The following is a 15,332-nucleotide window of genomic DNA, read 5'->3' on the forward strand; positions in this document are numbered from 1 at the left end:
AAGTGGAAGGATTAAAAGATGATTTCAACGAAACAACAACCAAATGGATTAATAGATGAATTCTGGTTTCCTTTTACTAATGTTATAGTGTCTACTGTTAACATGAAGTGATGAAGGATTGTTGTATGAGAGCTGGATGGGTTTCTTCCATTTCTTTATTCTTTAATTCTTTAGATCATATTTCTCTATGCAGCCAATTATTCTCTTTTCATTTTTTTTTGGCCTAATTTTTTGCCTATTCTTTATTTTTTATCCCCTTATTCTTAACTTTTTGTCCATTATTTTCTATTTTGTAAATCCCATCCAGATTCTTGTTAATATATGTATAATGAAAATAATAAAATGTTTACAATTAAATATCTCTATAGCATTTATGTTTATCAAAAAGCACTGGTATTCTTTTTTCAGCTTAAGCTACACACCAATATTGCCAAACCTTAGAGCCATGAATGTTTAAAAGGAAGAGATTTCATTGAGAGAAAAGAAGTTTTAATTCTTTTCGTAATGTGACATTAAGTCTCCCGAAAAAAAGCTTCAAAATGGTTGCTGCACAAGTTTTATTTCTTTATTTAAGTCTTTGTCATTAATAATGTTGCTAATGAAAAATGATGAAGGCATGAAAAGATAAAAATATCAGCAGTACCCTACAACGAATCTGATCTTGCCATTTTCAATTAAATAAATTACAAAATTTTAAAATTACATTAATAAAGGATTTCTCAAAAGTTTCCTGTCGAGTAATTAAGACTTTTGAGACAACCCCCAAATGATAAAATCTCATAGTTATATTGCACATTTCACTGAAACAACGTGACTAATTGTTTAACAGCTTTAGCGATATCGAATGCCCCTTGCATCACTTGTTGAGTCCTGTAAGGTTCACCGTCACCTGTTTCGTAACATTCTTGTTGTAAGCGCCCAGCACTCGTCACTAATAAATGTAATGCACATTTTACACTCTCAGATTTCGGCTTCTGAAATTAAAATTATATATACATAAATAAAAAAAAAAAAACAGTGAAAATTACAAAGGGTGAGGCAGTTAAAGAAAGTTATCAAATTTTAAAAAGAAGGAACATCATCAGAGACAAAGAAAAAAGGATAAAAAAATCTTATGAGAAATCTATGTTCCAGACCATACGAGTATTTGGACCGTACGCGTACGGTCCGGACCCTATATGTATACTCGTACGGTCCAGCTGACCATACATGTTTTCGTATCATATTGGTTAAATTAAAAAAAATAAACAATAACCAAAAATTTGTAGCTTTAGTTCTCCAAGATGCTTTTTTTTACATCAGATGGGTAAGTGAATAAGCGTACAATTGAAATTAAATGTTTGTTTAATTCTATATCTGAATCCCATTTTTTTACTCTCCCTCCAGTTGACACTAACTACCACAAGGAATGTTATGTTTTTTTTATTAATTTACATTTACATGTTTGCGGTCCATTCATGTTCCTTTGCATATGCATTTTATTTTTAAAGTTCACAAATATTATAAAACAATTGTCCTTGTACGTTTTGTTTACATCCGTTAACCTCAATTTCAATGAGCATACTGGCCTTTAATTAATTACTGACATGCTAATTACAGGAGATGAACAGATTAAACTAGCGTGACCTTTTTAAAAAGTTAGAATATTAAGTTTTCCTTTCAATATCAATTGAACTTTTTATATTAATTTGAGATATAAGATTTTTTTTATCTGTTATTTACATTTGTATCTGATAAACTTGACCATCTTCTTATTATTAGTTGGACCGTACGCGGTATGCGTATTTTGAAAAAGTTGGAACATCTATATAAAGATTTCCTTTCCTGACCTGTATAGCAATTCCCCTTATATTAGGAAATATTCTATTAAGTTGTATAAGATAAGTAATTACTATATCTAGTGTAAGATACATTTGTATGTCATGTGTGGTAGGTTATGCATTTACTTTTTTTTCTATAAATATTACAATAGTTTTTGTCAATTATGATTGATAGGAAAATCTTACCAAAAACATTATTTGTAATGCTTTAGCTGTTTCATATTTTGTTCTGTCATAAATAAGAATGTTAGTTTTCTCTTTTGAATCATTTCACATTATTATGTCAGGGCCTTTTAAAGACGACTATACTGTATGGGTTTTTCTTATTGTTGAAGGTTGTACAGTTGCTTATACTTGCTTACATGCACTTCAGTTGAACTCTGAGGTATAGTGGTCCCATTGCTATCACTTCTACTAATTTATTTCTGGGTTTTCTGCTTTAAAACAGCATTTAAGATTACTGATTTATACAAAGATAAGGAAAACTTACAATTGGAAATAATGAAGCCATTTCTGTAACAGCATTATGGATCTTATCTGCACATGGTCCAAAACTGTAAAATAACAAGGTACAAAACATTTTCATATTCATTTATATAATTCAATATGCATTACATATATATTTCATAAGAATTCAGAGATTTGATTGGGATATATATTCCAAAATTATACTTTAGGGGCAATATTATTTTTTTATTTATCAAAATGATATCTTGAAACTTTGGTATCTTTTGCCTCTCATTTTATAGATATATATTTTACTGACTAAATTCTGTGTTGAAACGGTAAAATAACAAAAATACCAAAATGCTGAGGAAATTGAAAACAGAAAGTCCAAAATCACATGGCAAAATCAAAATATCAGACACATCAAAGGGAGACAACTGGACAGGAAGAGAAGGAAGCACTGGTATTATATCTACCTGTCATGTTTGCCTGTTTGTCCAGACTGATACAGTTCCTGAATATTTTTAGTGATTTTTTCCGTCTTTTCCATAATGACTTCCTGCGAGGGTAAATCAGGATCAATCTCATGTATGTTTCCATGACAACTATTTAATTCATCATCGTCCATAAAATGGTCTGAGAAACTAAAAATAAAGAAAATTAAACTAATGTTTCATGACTCTATTTTTCATTTTCTTTTAATACCTGCCTTCAGAACATATCCCCCACTCAATAAAAGAAGGAGACAAAAATTTCAAATTTTATATAGATATATGAGTATGACATTTTATATGTGTGTTTACGGTAAACAGGAAATAGATTTTTTTGCGCTATTATCAAGAGACAATGAGGTCGGACAGTCATACCTTTGGTTTATTGCACTATTATCTAGAGGCAGTGATGTTGGACAGTCATAATGAGACACATCTTGTCCTACGGGTTTCTGAAGTTCTGCACTTGCTTCATCATGAAGGGAAGGAATTCTTTCTCTTTCACACTGAAACAAAAAATTAAACCTTAATAATTAAGTGAAGATAAATGTAAGAAAAATCAAGAAATTCAAAATTCCCAATTTCATATTCTTGTTGCTCTTTTAGTATTTATAGATCCCTGACTTTTAAATCCTTGGGTTTGACTTTGCTAACACGGTAACACCAGAATTGTGCTTCAAACATATCACATTTATAAAGTATTATTTTCATGTTCATATTGATATAAAAATAAGAAAAAATAGTATGATGATGTCAATGAGACAACACTCAAAAAGAGACCAAATGACAAAGTAATTAACAACTATAGGTCATCGTAGAGCCTTCAACCATGAGCAAAACCCATACTGCAAAGTTAGCTATAAAAGGCCCAGAAATGAGGAATGTGAAACAATTCATACAAAACTTACCCCTTCTTCTTGCATGTGAAGATTAGAAAATGAATGAGCAGAAGGCAAAGAATCTTTAGACTGACTCTGAAAAATAAATGAAGTGTGTCATCAGACTTTTGTATGTTATTGGGTTAACATTTGTTCTCCAAAAGGCCTTATAATAACAAGGTGCTTTATTCTGAACAGAAAAGATTTAATCATAAAATTATTTTGCGAGTGAACTTTATCTAATTTAGAGGTTTTGAATTATAAATCATGACCTTTGGTCAAATGGGATGTTGCTTACCAAGGACTTTTCTCTTCATTGTTTTCATTATTTAATGAATGGCTATTATCTATTTTGAATTTATTGAACCATAAAACTAATTTTTGACTCTTCACATTGAATAATCCGCGAAGCGGATTATGTAAAATGTGAAGAGTAAAAAATTAGTTTTATGGTTCAATAAAAACAAAATAAATTATTGACATTCATTATAAATAAATTTCTATGAAAACTAAGGCTCAAAGAACTTTTTAGATTATTTATATTAACAATAACAACGTACACACATGTTGGCGTATGAATACACAACGTCAAAGTGGGCGTGTCGCCATCAAAATTGACAACATTGAAAATAAAACTAATAATTTTAACCAATCAGAAGACAGTAAAAACACAAAATTATTTTATTACGCAGTGTTGTCGTATTTCAACTTATGATTTTAAATGACAACTTGGTGTACTTCACCTCTTTACAAACAAAGTGTTTTTGTCAGTACAGTTATTTTTAGTGTGAACTTTATCTCATTGAGTGGTTTTGAATTTTCTTCTATACAACTTGACCTACTTTTTGGAACAATCTCTGTTGATCTCTGGGCTCAAACACGACCTACCTTTTGGGACAATCTCTGTTGATCTCTGGGCTCAAACATGACCTACCTTTTGGGACAATCTCTGTTGATCTCTGGGCTCAAACATGACCTACCTTTTGGAACAATCTCTGTTGATCTCTGGGCTCAAACATGACCTACCTTTTGGGACAATCTCTGTTGATCTCTGAGCTCAAACATGACCTACCTTTTGGGACAATCTCTGTTGATCTCTGGGCTCAAACACGACCTACCTTTTGGGACAATCTCTGTTGATCTCTGGGCTCAAACATGACCTACCTTTTGGGACAATCTCTGTTGATCTCTGGGCTCAAACATGACCTACCTTTTGGGACAATCTCTGTTGATCTCTGGGCTCAAACATGACCTACCTTTTGGGACAATCTCTGTTGATCTCTGGGCTCAAACATGACCTACCTTTTGGGACAATCTCTGTTGCTCTCTGGGCTCAAACATGACCTACCTTTTGGGACAATCTCTGTTGCTCTCTGGGCTCAAACATGACCTACCTTTTGGGACAATCTCTGTTGATCTCTGGGCTCAAACATGACCTACCTTTTGGGACAATCTCTGTTGATCTCTGGGCTCAAACATGACCTACCTTTTGGGACAATCTCTGTTGATCTCTGGGCTCAAACATGACCTACCTTTTGGGACAATCTCTGTTGATCTCTGGGCTCAAACATGACCTACCTTTTGGGACAATCTCTGTTGATCTCTTGGCTCAAACATGGACTGTGGCCGAGTTGGATTTCTAATGGGACTATTCTGGACATCATCAGACTGACCATAACCATTAGGTAATGTCTGAATATGTTGCTGAGTATGTTCTCTTAAGATTGTGATTTCTTTGGTTAATTTCTGGACCTGCAAACATAAAAATTCAAATTCCTTAAAATGTTTGATAGAAAAACCATGTAAGTTATTATTTTGAAGGTAAGGCAGGCCTCACACTTCTTCAGAATCATTTTATAACTAATGGTGAGACTTAAAAGATAAGCACTTGTTGGCTTGCTGTGCTATTATGACTCACAATCCAAATTCCAACCCTTCCTGCATGTTGTAATTCTAATATTGTGAATGAGTTCCATAAAATTAGCATGAGACAAACTAAAGTTAGAACAAGCATTCTTTGAGTATTGCATGGCAGGCAATACATAGTCCCTTACCGGTTAAAAATTCATTGTATTGGAACAAAATTCTTTTTTTTTTTTTTTTTTTTTTTGTTTTTCAGTAGTCAGGCTTTTACAATCCCTTTACATCACCACCTGACTATGGTGTTAAGAGGTTTGATATATATATATATACAACAAAAAAATTGACTACATTTTTTTCTTCTAATGTGAATATATATTATTTAAATATTAACATTATAATAAAAAGTGGAAAAGAAACAATCACACACACAAACACACACTCTCGCACTTGCATTAACATAACATAAATCAACTTGTGTATTGCAAAGAAAAATGTTATCTTTGTAAAGATCTGCTCTTTATGAACTGTAAGTTTCATTTTTTATTTTATATGATTTGAATCAAAAGTAATGGTGACTAATCAGTAAAAATGTAATCTAATGGGGCCCAGAATTTTTGAAAATAAGGTGTGGTACCATTTTTCTTTGCTATATAATGTTCATTTTCCTGATATTTTCTTATTTTTGCTAATAACCCTATAATACTTGGTTTCTTTTCATACAATTTACATTTGTATATATAGTTTTTTGCAATAATAATAATCAAATTCAACAGTAAACTCTCATTTTGAAGACCAAGAAAAATGTGCTTCTTAGATAATGTAAAGTTCACAAAATATCTTTTCAGTTTTTGTGAAAAAGTTTGCCATATAAAATGTGTTATTGGACATTCATAGAATAAATGCTCCATGGTTTCATCAGAAACCTTACAAAAAGTACAAAGCTTTGAATCTTTAAGTTTAACTTTATATAAGAAAGTGTTAGTTGCAATTATTCTATGTAAAAATTTATATTGAAAAGTTCTTAAATAAGTGTCTTTACATGATTTTCTTAAAATAACATAATATTCTGACCAATCTGCAATTTCAATACCTAGTGATTCCTCCCATTGTAAGAACTTTTCTGTTGGCAGAACAAAATTCTTACTTGAACTTTAAATTGTAATGGTGTAAGCTATTTAACTAATATCAAAGCAATATCTTCAAGCATGACGAAAAAAAGTGTTGAAACTGATTATTTAAGTAAATATTCTACGTCAAACGACCATAACTCTGCACAAAATCATAAGACCAGAACAAAATTCAAACTTGATCAGTAACTTGTCATGATAAACCTATATACCAATTTTCAAATCAATATCTTTAAGCATGAAGAAAAAAAGTGTGAAAAACTGATGGACAGACAGACAGACAGACAGACAGACAGACAAACAAACGGATGGACGGACTGAGTGCAAACCTAAAGTTCACTTCCACTTCCTCATTATGGAACTAATAAAGAAACCAAAATGGCAGTTGAGCGCATTTACTATGTTAACAATTACTTACAATGATGACTATAGTAGGGGCATAAAAATGAAAATTGCTGTTTCATCAACCTTTGTAAAAATGGAAAATTACAGATGAAAGCAAATATGCAAGCCACTTTTGTGAATACCCAGGACACTAGATATCTCTTTTTAATACATACCAGTAAATGTAGATCATCTCTCTCCTTGCGTAAATCTTTGTTCTGTTGTAATAACTGATGAACCTGACATTCCATGGAACCTAATTTTCTCTTCATCTGGAGAAATTCTTCTGTTGAGACAGGTCCCTCTACTACAGCTTCATGATGAGGCTACAATGTAAATAATATACAATTACTGTCTTTTGATGAGGTAAATATGCGGTTTTATTGACTTTTGAAAAACTGATATTCACTGAGGCCAACGGCCGAAGTGAATATCAGTTTTTCAAAAGTCAATTAAACCCCATATTTATCGAATAAAAAGACAGTAATTGTTTTATTCCATATTCCAGAGAAGAAAATGTATTTAATCACAAACATATACCAAAACAAATTTGAGATGAAACATTTTACCATAACGTTGCATGAAAAAGCGCGTGACGTTTAGCGCGGTGAATGACACTTTCCCAGGTGAATATGCTTTTTTATTCAAAATCCAATTCATATAGAGAAACCTACTAAAATAATACCAATATGGAATAAATTCTTGTTATTGACATAGGTTGTCTTTCTTCACATAAAGTAAATGAAAAATACAAGTGACATGGGTAATTAATGTATTATTTTAACTTTATAAAAGTTAATACATATTTTCTCTCTGATTTCATGACATTTATTCCATTGTATACTGCTGATTATTAACATTATTTGAAAGCAAATTATTTATTCAACAATTTAAATAAAATTATTTATTCAACAATTTAAATAAAATTATTTATTCAACAATTTAAATAAAAATTGTAAATAAGATTATTTATTCAATAATTTAAATAAAGTTATTTAGAAAATTAATGTGTATGTTTCTCTGGCAATACAATTTTTTACAAAATTGAGAATCAATATAAAAATATTATAGCCCCCCCTCCCCCTTTCATTAAATAATAAGAAATTATAAATGAAAAAGAAGGCAAACTTACTTGATGTTTGAGCTTGCTACTGGATATACTGAGATTATCTATACTACTATAATCTTCATCCGAGGCAACAACATCATATAATGGCTCTTCATCACTGGCAATACTGTTAATCTTCCTTCTAAGGGGCATGGGACTAGTTGGTTTCTCTAAAATATTCACAAACAAAATTAACTGCAATGTCAATCCAGAAATTATTGCGTGCATTTATTATTGTGACTTTCAAATAAGTGAAACTGTGAGCTACTGTTCAACGATGATACCCCTGACTAAATATTTCTGTAAACAGAAAGTTGTAGAATGATGAATCTTAAAGCGTATTACATGGTATAGTTGAGTCATATAAACCCTGAAACCAAAATTAAGAATTGCTTGTATTAAATAATAAAGTTCCAGAAAAAAAATGTGACAAAAATATATTCATTGAATGGATAGATAGATGGACGAACAGACAGACAGAGGTAAAACAGTATACCCCAACTTTTTTAAAGTGGGGGTATAAAAATTATGGACCAAAAAGTTGGCGATTTCAAGAAAAGCTGCAGATAACTGATTAACAAGTCCTGAATTGTCGAAAAAAAAATCCCGCCCAATAATTCAAAGTCAGTTAAATGATTAGAAGTGTGCATACTAAAGTGAATAGAATTGTAATGTATGTTCTGTTATTAATTCTATTGATAATCAAACCAGCATCAACTTCCTTATTTCATCCTCGAAGAATTTATATGATATAAAGATAAGGAGATTTGGTACGACTGTCGATAAGACAACTATCCACCTAAGTTGAAATGACTGAGATATGAGCAATTATAGGCAAATGTAAGGCCTTCAACAATGAGAAATACCAAAACTAAAGCTATATTTATAAGTTCCTGACATGAAGAATGTAAAATAATTCAAATGAGAAAATATAACTGGCTTATTTATATAAATTATTCTTTATTTGCAAAACAAACAGAAATCAATTTTGGTTATGGCAAATACATCTAGACAAAATTGAAGGTAAATGGCTAAACAATCTCCATGGAAATGAGATATGCCAATGCTAATAAATCTAGACAAAACAAACATAATGAAAACTCGACAGAATTATAAAATATATGATAACAAGAATGTGTCCATAGTACATGGATGCCCCACTCGCATTATCATTTTCTATGTTCAGTAGACCTTGAAATTGGGGTCAAAACTCTAATTTGGCAATTAAATTAGAAAGATCATATCATAGGGAACATGTGTACTAAGTTTGAAGTTGATTGGACTTCAACTTCATCAAAAACTACCTTGACCAAAAACTTTAACCTGAACGAACGGATGGAAGGACGGACGGACGGATGCACAGACCAGAAAACATAATGCCCCTCTACTATCGTAGGTGGGGCATAAAAACAGTTATTGGTCTCCTTTCCTCAGCTCTAATGACTCCTTGATAAAAGAAACAACTTTATAACAATACAATTTATGAAAAACAAATATGACAAACATAAACAAATGACAACAGTTAACTACAGGCCTCTCTTCTAAATTAAAATTTTAATAAAATTTTGGCCAATAAAATATCCAGTTCAAACAGTAACCTTACCATGTAAAGGTGAGACAGGAGATGTAACTTTACATGTTATACACCACATATCCTACTACTACACCCCTCCCTTCAAATTAATGTTTTAAAATTCGCTATCTAGGTATCATTGGTTTACAAGTATTCTAATATCTACAACCTTTTTATTTACACAAAGAAAGTTTGTCATACAATAAATGATTCAGTTCCTTCCTATTAATAAAAAATAATATTCATTTACCTGTTCAATTGACAAATAAACAAACAGGTAAAAACTCCAAAAATATCAACATCTGTAACATGACACTATTAATTACAATGTAACAAAATTACACCCCGTCAATGCAGAGATTTAAAACTTACTGAAAACCTGTCAACACTGAGATTTAATACATATCTTTTTGAAACTTAATTACACCCTGTCAACAGTTGAGATTTAATATTTATCTTTTTCAAACTTAATTTCACCCTGTCAACGTTGAGATTCAAAACTTATCTTTTTCAAACTTAATTATACCCTGTCAACTTTGAGATTTAATATTTATCTTTTAGAAACTTAACTACACCATGTCAATGTTGAGATTTAAAACCTAATCTTTCTGAAACTTAATTACACCCAGTCAATGTTGAGATTTAAAACCTTATCTTTCTGAAACTTAATTATACCCAGTCAATGTTGAGATTTAAAACCTTATCTTTCTGAAACTTAATTATACCCAGTCAATGTTGAGATTTAAAACCTTATCTTTCTGAAACTTAATTATACCCAGTCAATGTTGAGATTTAAAACCTTATCTTTCTGAAACTTAATTATACCCTGTCAATGTTGAGATTTAAAACCTTATCTTTCTGAAACTTAATTATACCCTGTCAATGTTGAGATTTAAAACCTTATCTTTCTGAAACTTAATTATACCCTGTCAATGTTGAGATTTAAAACCTTATCTTTCTGAAACTTAATTACACCCAGTCAATGTTGAGATTTAAAACCTTATCTTTCTGAAACTTAATTACACCCAGTCAACGTTGAGATTTAAAACCTTATCTTTCTGCAAAACTTAATTACACCCTATCAATGATGTGATTTAAAACCTTATCTTTCTGAAAACTTAATTACACCTTATTAATGCTGAGATTTAAAACCTTATCTTTCTGAAACTTAATTACACCCTATCAATGTTGAGATTTAAAACCTTATCTTTCTGAAACTTAATTATACCCAGTCAATGTTGAGATTTAAAACTTATCTTTTAGAAGCTTAATTACACCCTATCAATGCTGAGATTTAAAACTCATCTTTTTGGAAACTTGATACACCCAATCAACACTGAGATTTACAAAATTAATATCTATCAACTTAATTCAAATGTCTTCATGTTTGTTAAATTATGTCAATATTATTACATTGAAGATGTCATACAAACAGAATTTATTCAACAATTGAGGGGATAACGCGTTTATGTGGACTCCGGGATCGGGTGTTTTTAAGCTAGGGATTTCGGGACCTTTTCTGGATCTGAGAATTCTTTTTTCAAATTTCTGGATGTGGGGATTTAAATTAATTTAAATTAGGGACTTTAAGATTTCGTGTTTTTAAGCCCAGAATTTCGGATTCAGGACCCCTCCTACCCCCCTCTAATTGTATCATTTTAAATGTTTTTTTATACACAAAGTGTATTTTGAAGAAAACAGCATATTCTGACTGCTATAGGTCACAGGTTTAAGCATCTATAAGGTTGGTAAAGGTTTGATGTGCGATTTGTTTTGGTAAAGATTTGTCATTTAAAACATTTTTTAATCGCTGCATATATGGAATACAACATCTTTTTTTTGGGTAAATATGTGTTTGCCTCAGAGATATCAATTTTTCAAAACTCAATAAAACCAGATATTTACCTCATCAAAAACAGTAATTAATTTGTATGGTAATACATCAATACTGTGGATTCGTTAGTATTTGTTGGAAACCAATTTTCATACATTTTGTTAGTACAGATGAACCACAATATTAAATGATCAACCAATCACAAATGTTCTGTAGCTTTGAATCAAGATGTCGGCAAAACCACAAAATTGAATATCCACAAATTTGTAGGATTTCCTTAATCCACGAAAGGAGTAGGTTCAGTAAGACAGTAAAATACTTCTGCTACATAAATATGAGCTGTTTTTGACAATACAATGCACAAATATCGCGTTCTAGCATCATTAAGTCATGCTAAATTACTGAAATCTTCAAAATTTTAGCATTTTGGTTAATATTTAGATGGTAACCATCTACAATGAAAGTGGCTGCATTTGTGTTCATTCATAATATTGAAATATAAGTTGTATTTGATGATAATACAAAACATATATAAAGGTTGAGGATGAACACGGATGCGGCCACTTTCATTTTTAACAAAAAACATCTGAAAAGTGACGTTTTTTTTGCATATTTGATAGATTTTTCACATTTAAGCTTGAATCAGAGCGTTTTTAATTACTAAATCAGTTAAAATCTTTCACATAAACTAGTCGAATCAATTGAAATAGACACTTAAGTGTTTAAAAAGTGTCCAAAAACTTTCGACAGATGAACCTGAAATTTGAGGCCAAAATCGGCCCTTACCGGACCTACTCCATTAGTACCCACGAAAATAAATAAATCCACAGTACATCAACGATACAGCAACACAAAGAAGGACACACAAACTAACTTAATCCTTTCTAGTAATATATCACAATAATAGATTTACATTAAAACTATAGTCTAATATTTTTACCCCTATATTAACAAGTTGTAGATTGACTACAAAACATTTGATAAAATCACTGATCTTCTTTGAGATCAATCAACCAATAAAAACTTAAGGACAAAAGTTAAGGCCTATCATATATCAAGAGTATATATCTAGTTTAAAATTATACACTTAATTATTAAATTTTAATGTATAATTTCATTCCATATTTTTATTGCGATTAAATCTTTGTCATAAATTAATTAGACTGCATCAACTATGCATAGTTTTGAATTAAAGAGATAGGGAAGGACCATTTTTTTATAATTATTCACACTTTGAAAGTTTCAATGTTTTTTATATTGTCTTTGAAATGGACTGTCGATTCTTAATTAAAACTTTTAAAACTTTAAAAACTTCAGTTACATTATTATCGTTATTTTTTAAAGTTGGAAATAAATATGCGATCAAATTAGAAACGGAATGTTTATACTGATAACATGAAACTGATCAGAAAATTCACTTCACAATAGTATGTGGTCAACTCAGGCATGGGTTAAACTTTTTATTTAAAAAAAACCACATTACTTTGGGTATGATGAATTATTAATTTATTTAATGTTTTATTACCTGATAATCACTGTTTTGATCACAATAAATTAGGTAAGTCTTTAACCACAAAGGTGATCATATTTCAATAAATCACCCAATGACCTGCTCTACTGAACATTTACTACCAGTCTGTATTAGTTAACATGAAACAAGTGTAGACACATGGAAAATGTATTGTTGACATAATGACAAGTGTGGACACTCAGAAATGTCTTTTTGTCATAATGACAAGTGTGGACACTCAGACATGTCTTGTTGTCATAATGACAAGTGTGGACACATGGAAATGTCTTGTTGTCATAATGACAAGTGTGGACACATGGAAATGTCTTGTTGACATAATAACAAGTGTGGACACTCAGAAATGTCTTTTTGTCATAATGACAAGTATGGACACTTAGACATGTCTTGTTGTCATAATGACACGTGTGACCACTCAGAAATGTCTTTTTTTGTCATAATGACAAGTGTGGACACATGGAAATGTCTTGTTGACATAATGACAAGTGTGGACACTCAGAAATGTCTTTTTGTCATAATGAAAAGTGTGGACACTGGGATATGTCTTGTTGTCATAATGACAAGTGTGGACACATAGAAATGACTTGTTGACATAATGACAAGTGTGGACACTCAGTCATGTCTTGTCATAATGACAAGTGTGGACACTCAGACATATCTTGTTGTCATAATAACAAGTGTGGACACATGGAAATGTCTTGTTGACATAATAACAATTGTGGACACTCAGACATGTCTTGTTGTCATAATGACAAGTGTTGACACATGGAGATGTCTTGTTGACATAATGACAATTGTGGACACATGGAAATGTCTTGTTGACATAATGACAAGTGTGGACACTCAGACAGTTTTGTTGACATAATGACAAGTGTGGACACTCAGACAGTTTTGTTGTCATAATGACAAGTGTGGACACTCAGACATGTCTTGTTGACATTATGACAAGTGTGGACACTCAGACATGTCTTGTTGTCATAATGACAAGTGTTGACACATGGAGATGTCTTGTTGACATAATGACAATTGTGGACACATGGAAATGTCTTGTTGACATAATGACAAGTGTGGACACTCAGACAGTTTTGTTGACATAATGACAAGTGTGGACACTCAGACAGTTTTCTTGTCATAATGACAAGTGTGGACACTCAGACATGTCTTGTTGACATTATGACAAGTGTGGACACTCAGACATGTCTTGTTGTCATAATGACAAGTGTTGACACATGGAGATGTCTTGTTGACATAATGACAATTGTGGACACATGGAAATGTCTTGTTGACATAATGACAAGTGTGGACACTCAGACAGTTTTGTTGACATAATGACAAGTGTGGACACTCAGACAGTTTTCTTGTCATAATGACAAGTGTGGACACTCAGACATGTCTTGTTGACATTATGACAAGTGTGGACACTCAGACATGTCTTGTTGTCATAATGACAAGTGTTGACACATGGAGATGTCTTGTTGACATAATGACAATTGTGGACACATGGAAATGTCTTGTTGACATAATGACAAGTGTGGACACTCAGACAGTTTTGTTGACATAATGACAAGTGTGGACACTCAGACAGTTTTCTTGTCATAATGACAAGTGTTGACACTCAGACATGTCTTGTTGACATTATGACAAGTGTGGACACTCAGAAATATCTTGTTGTCATAATGACGACAATGACATGTTGAATGTCTGTAAGTTTAATTTCAATCTGAACTCAAGAAAGTTAAACTTAAAACTTGATCTAAAATAATATTCATAACCGTCTGTGTTCAGTCCATTTTAAAAGTGCTTACACAACAGAATGAACCTGGAGCTAGTTGGAATATAAAGCAGGAATGGTAATATATAGTTCTTCATGGTATATGACTCCTTTGAAGTTGTTGAACAAATTATTTAATAAATATCATCTTTAAATTCAAATCTGTCCAAATTTCTCCTTTTCATCTGCTGTTGTAACCTTCACCTTGACATATTGACCTCAAAATCAATAGTGATCATTCCAAGGAACAGTATCAAACTAAGTTTGGTAATAATTTGATGTATGAATTCAGAAATCATCCCAAATTCAAATAATTAAAAAAAAATTTAATTTATTAAGTTATGCTGAATTTGAAATTTGTTTCAATGACCTCAGAATCAATAAGAGTATTTTTTCACAGTAAAAACTTTATCCACATATTGGAAAATATCTGATATATGGCTGGAAGATTTTGTTTGGAATAAGCATTTCCCAAATAACAATCTATATATAGGAATAGTGACTTTTG

The 15,332-nt window shown here is 31.4% G+C and overlaps 1 protein-coding gene across 2 annotated transcripts in view; it reads right to left on the reverse strand.

The window, feature by feature from the left end:
* Positions 1 to 211: 211 nt before the first annotated feature.
* LOC139527486 (ARF GTPase-activating protein GIT2-like) overlaps positions 212 to 15,332 on the reverse strand; it is a 41,012-nt gene continuing 25,891 nt past the window's right edge. For both annotated transcript variants that reach the window (XM_071322973.1, XM_071322972.1), the window contains exons 13-20: positions 8,143 to 8,288; positions 7,187 to 7,336; positions 5,215 to 5,388; positions 3,667 to 3,732; positions 3,134 to 3,264; positions 2,744 to 2,911; positions 2,311 to 2,374; positions 212 to 974 (exon numbers count right to left, since the gene is read on the reverse strand). In XM_071322973.1, the coding sequence (XP_071179074.1) occupies positions 798 to 974; positions 2,311 to 2,374; positions 2,744 to 2,911; positions 3,134 to 3,264; positions 3,667 to 3,732; positions 5,215 to 5,388; positions 7,187 to 7,336; positions 8,143 to 8,288 (1,076 nt within the window). In that variant the 3' untranslated portion in view covers positions 212 to 797. The remainder of the gene's footprint in view (positions 975 to 2,310; positions 2,375 to 2,743; positions 2,912 to 3,133; positions 3,265 to 3,666; positions 3,733 to 5,214; positions 5,389 to 7,186; positions 7,337 to 8,142; positions 8,289 to 15,332) is intronic.

Source organism: Mytilus edulis, chromosome 6 (assembly GCF_963676685.1).
Source record: "Mytilus edulis chromosome 6, xbMytEdul2.2, whole genome shotgun sequence".
NCBI classification, from domain to species: Eukaryota; Metazoa; Mollusca; class Bivalvia; order Mytilida; family Mytilidae; genus Mytilus; species Mytilus edulis.